Below are 4,309 nucleotides of genomic sequence, written 5' to 3' on the forward strand. Positions count from 1 at the left end.
TCAGCCACTTGATTGTCACTTCCCTTTCGATCAACAATCTGAAGATCAAATTCTTGCAATAAAAGAATCCAACTAATAAGTCATGGTTTCACATCAACTTTGTTAAATAAATACTTTATAGTAGAATGATCTGTATGAACAGTGACTTTGGTACCAATCAAGTATGAACAGAAACGATCAAAAGCAAATACTACCGCAAGTAATTCTTTTTCCGTGGTGGTATAATTTATTTGGGCTTCAATAAGAGTCTTACTTGCGTAGTATATGGGGTGAAAATTTTTATTTTGCCTTTGTCCCAAAACGGCACCCACGACCCAATCACTTGCGTCACACATTACCTCAAAAGGTAGGGACCAATTTGGAGTAATGATAATGGGTGCCGAGACAAGAGCAATCTTGATTGTTTCAAAAGTCTTTTTACAATCGGAGGTGAACTCAAAAGCTTGGTCGACATGCAACAAGTTACATAAGGGTTTTACAATTTTTGAAAAATCCTTAATAAACCGTCGGTAAAAACCCGTATATCCCAAAAAACTACGAATGCTTTTGACTGAAGTAGGTTCGGGCAATTGCATTATCACTTTTTTAGCTTTGTCAACTTCCAAACCTTTCTTTGAAACCATGTGACCCAAAACAATTCCCTCTTGTACCATAAAATGGCATTTTTCCCAATTTAAAATCAAGTCATGGGTCTCACATCTCTCCAAACTYTTCTTCAAATTTTCAAGACAATTTTCGAAATTAGTGCCAATAACCGAAAAATCATCCATAAAAACTTCCATAGTGTCCTCAATCATATCCGAAAAGATAGACATCATACATCGTTGGAAAGTGGCTGGAGCATTACATAAACCGAATGGAATACGTCGGAAAGCAAAAGTTCCAAAGAGACAAGTGAAAGTAGTTTTCTCTTGATCTTCGAGTGCAATATGGATTTGATTGTATCCCGAGTACCCATCCAAAAAACAATAAAACTCCTTTTCGGCCAACCGATCTAGCATTTGATCTATAAAAGGTAAAGGGAAGTGATCTTTCTTAGTAGCTAAGTTCAATTGCCTATAGTCCATACAAATCCTCCACCCGGTAACGGTTCTAGTTGGGATAAGTTTGTTTTTGTCGTTGGTGATTACCGTGGTACCACATTTCTTAGGCACGCATTGAACCGGACTTACCCAACCGCTACTAGCAATGGGGTAAATAATACCCGCGTCTAACCACTTCAAGATTTCCTTCTTAACCACTTCTTTCATGATTGGATTTAGCCTTCTTTGAGGTTGTACCTTTCCGACACTATTTTCTTCCAAGATGATCTTATGTTGGCAAAGGGACGGGCTTATTCCCCTAATATCAGCTATGGTCCAACCAAAAGTTTTCTTATGGTCTTTCAGCAACTCTATCAATCTTTCCTCTTGCTCACTACTTAAGTTGGAAGAAATAATCACGGGCAATTTTTCTCCTACCATAAGATATGCATACTTAAGATGTGAAGGCAGTGGTTTTAACTCCAAATTGGGTGCTTCTACAATGGATGGGGTTTGGGTTGGTATATGTTTAAAATCTAACTGTTCAAAGGCAGCTATGTCCTCAAGTAAGTCTTCTTCACAAATGTCTTATGCCATGCCCACAGTGTCTCCACTGTGGACACAGTCGATTAAACTTAGATCTAAATCTTCACCTACTGAGTAAATAGACGAACAATCCTCAATTTCTCCATTGAACTTAAGAGTCTTAAACACATTGAAAGTCACCTGCTGGTCATTTACTCTCATGGTCAACTCTCCCTTTTGTACATCAATCAATGTCCTACCCGTAGCAAGAAAGGGTCTTCCTAATATGAATGAACATTCCTATCGGCTTCATAATCTAACACTAGAAAGTCGACTGGAAAGATGAATTTGTCCACTTTAACCAAGATGTCTTCAATTTTACCTTTCGTATATGCCAAGGACCTATCCCCTAATTGCAAAGTCACGGTAGTAGGTCGAACTTCCCCAATTCCCAGCTGATTAAAAATAGACAAAGGCATGAGATTTATACTTGCCCCAAGGTCACACGAGGCATGACCTACTTCTTTCCCTCCAATAGAGCATGGGATGGTGAAACTTCCCGGGTCTTTTAATTTTGGGGGAATTGCAAGTAAGAAGGGCACTACATTCCTTTGTCAAAGACACGGTCTCAAACTCACTAAGTCTTCTCTTTTTATTGAGGATGTCTGTCAAAAATTTAACATAGCTAGGCATTTTCTCGAGAGCTTCTACCAAAAGTATGTTAATATGGAGTTGCTTAAAGATGTCTAAGAACTTCTTAAACTGAACATCCACATTTTTGGCTTTCATCCTACTTGGAAAAGGTAAATCTCTCATATCTAAATCAGTTGGACCGATCTTTTTCTGTTGGGGTGTGGGCAGTTTCTGCCCACAGTGAGCAGTGTCAGATGGAGACTGGGTGGTGCTGGACCTAGGCAGAGCTGCTGTTTCTGAAACAGAAACTGGAATTTGAGTTTCTTCAGCTGTAGGAAACATAACTGGAAATTTTGATGTGTCAAAAGAATGTGAAATATTTTCTTGACAAATCGGCTCCGTGGGTGTTTCCTTTTCGGCATTAGAGTCTCCAAAGTTCTTATCACTTCTTAAAGTCACGGCCTTAACATGTTCCTTAGGTGTTTCCGTGTCACTAGGCAATGTTCCTTGAGGTCTATTCTTGAGATCGGCGGCAAATTGGCCAAGTTGGGTCTCAAAATTCCTCAAGGTGGCATTGGTTTGGTTTATAAAACCTTTGAGTAAAGATTCGAGTGAACCATTACCCTTCGATGCATTTTGTTGCCTAGGTGCATGTGATTGTGAAGATTGTCCGCTTTGGTACATTTGATGATTACCTTGCATCTGATGACCACCTTGATGAAATCCCGGGGGATTCGAAGGTCGATTTTGGACTTGAGTTGCCCCGGGGGGTTGAAGTCCCGGATTTCTGGCCCATGAAAAATTTGGATGATTTCTCCAATTTGGATTGTACGTCAGAGAAAATGGGCTATTTCTTGTATGGTTCCCAACATAATTTACCGAAACGGGGCTTTCGGGGCAAAACTCATAAGAATGACTTTCACCACAGAAAACACAAGATTCAATCATGGAAGAATTAGACATTATGGATTGGACTTGATTCTTTTTCCCATTCGAGTTTAAATTATTTTTAACCAAATTAGTTAGAGCAACAATTTGGGCATTCAAAGAAGAAATGGCATCAAGCTCATGAATGCCCGAGGCAGATTTAGAAATAACAGCACGAGGGTTAGACCATTCAGTATTATTATTAGAAATTCGTTCCAAAATGTCATACCCCTCGTTGTAGGTTTTAGCTGTAAAAGCACCACCGGCCGTTGCGTCAAGAATAATCTTAGCGGCACTAGAAAGTCCATTATAAAAGATTTCCAACTGAATATAATGAGGGATTTTATGGTGAGGACACTTCCTAAGAAGGTCCTTGAATCTCTCTCATGCATCCGATACCGCTTCATCTTCTTCTTGGCGAAACGTCATAATTTCATTTCAAATTTTTACATTCCTCGTCGGAGGAAAGTATTTTTTATAGAAATTTTTCCGCCAAATCATTCCAAGTAAGGATCGAGTTTGGTGGTTGGGAATTTAGCCATGCTCTAGCTCTATCCTTCAATGTATAAAGGAAAAGCGTCAAGCGTAAGGCCTCTTGAGTAACTACGAGAATTTTTAAATGATCCGTCATTTCTATAAAAGATTTTAAATGAGAGTACGGATCTTCCGAAGATAACCCCCCAAACTGACCCATAGCGAAAATCATTTGAAACATAACCGGCTTGGGTTCAAAAGATGTTGCYGTCATTTCGGGCCTACCAATTCCCGAGGCCAGTTGACCAAATTCGGGAGTTGTGTAGTCCCGTATGCCTCCATTTTTGTCATCGGCAATATTAACTATGGCTTCCTGAGGAGGTGGATTATCCCCCATGGTATGGTTGGGATTTCGCCGATTGTTTCTACCTCTTYTTCGTCTCCTAATTGTTCTTTCTAACTCAAGATCAAGAGGTAAAAGATCACCGTGTTGTAGCCGTGGCATACAACACAGGAACAGCGAATGAAACAACTAACCAAGGCTCTAATGAAAATCAATATCTCAAGAAAAAAATCACGCCAGTTCCCCGGCAACGGTGCCAAAAACTTGATGTGCTAGAATGGTATAGTACCAAGGCACAAAACCCCCAAAGTGGCGGTGCAAAGTCCCCAAAGTGGCGGTGCAAGTGCACGCCGACACTATGATCGCTTCAAGTAATAGAGTGGTA

The 4,309-nt window shown here is 40.0% G+C and overlaps 1 protein-coding gene and 1 non-coding gene across 2 annotated transcripts; one reads left to right on the forward strand and one right to left on the reverse strand.

The window, feature by feature from the left end:
- Window positions 1-1,610: 1,610 nt before the first annotated feature.
- LOC112502535 lies at window positions 1,611-3,978 on the reverse strand. The gene is made up of 4 exons (XM_025106487.1): window positions 3,767-3,978; window positions 2,229-3,402; window positions 1,930-2,002; window positions 1,611-1,828 (listed from the first exon to the last, which is right to left on the reverse strand). Exons 1-4 carry the CDS (start codon window positions 3,976-3,978, stop codon window positions 1,611-1,613), a joined length of 1,677 nt encoding a protein of 558 aa, XP_024962255.1.
- LOC112502538 lies at window positions 3,448-3,552 on the forward strand. The gene has a single exon (XR_003067718.1). It is a non-coding gene; the product is annotated as a small nucleolar RNA R71 (small nucleolar RNA).
- Window positions 3,979-4,309: the final 331 nt, after the last annotated feature.

The sequence above is a fragment of the Cynara cardunculus genome, unplaced genomic scaffold, assembly GCF_001531365.2.
Source record: "Cynara cardunculus var. scolymus isolate 2C unplaced genomic scaffold, CcrdV1 Un_Scaffold_1555, whole genome shotgun sequence".
Lineage (NCBI taxonomy): Eukaryota > Viridiplantae > Streptophyta > Magnoliopsida > Asterales > Asteraceae > Cynara > Cynara cardunculus.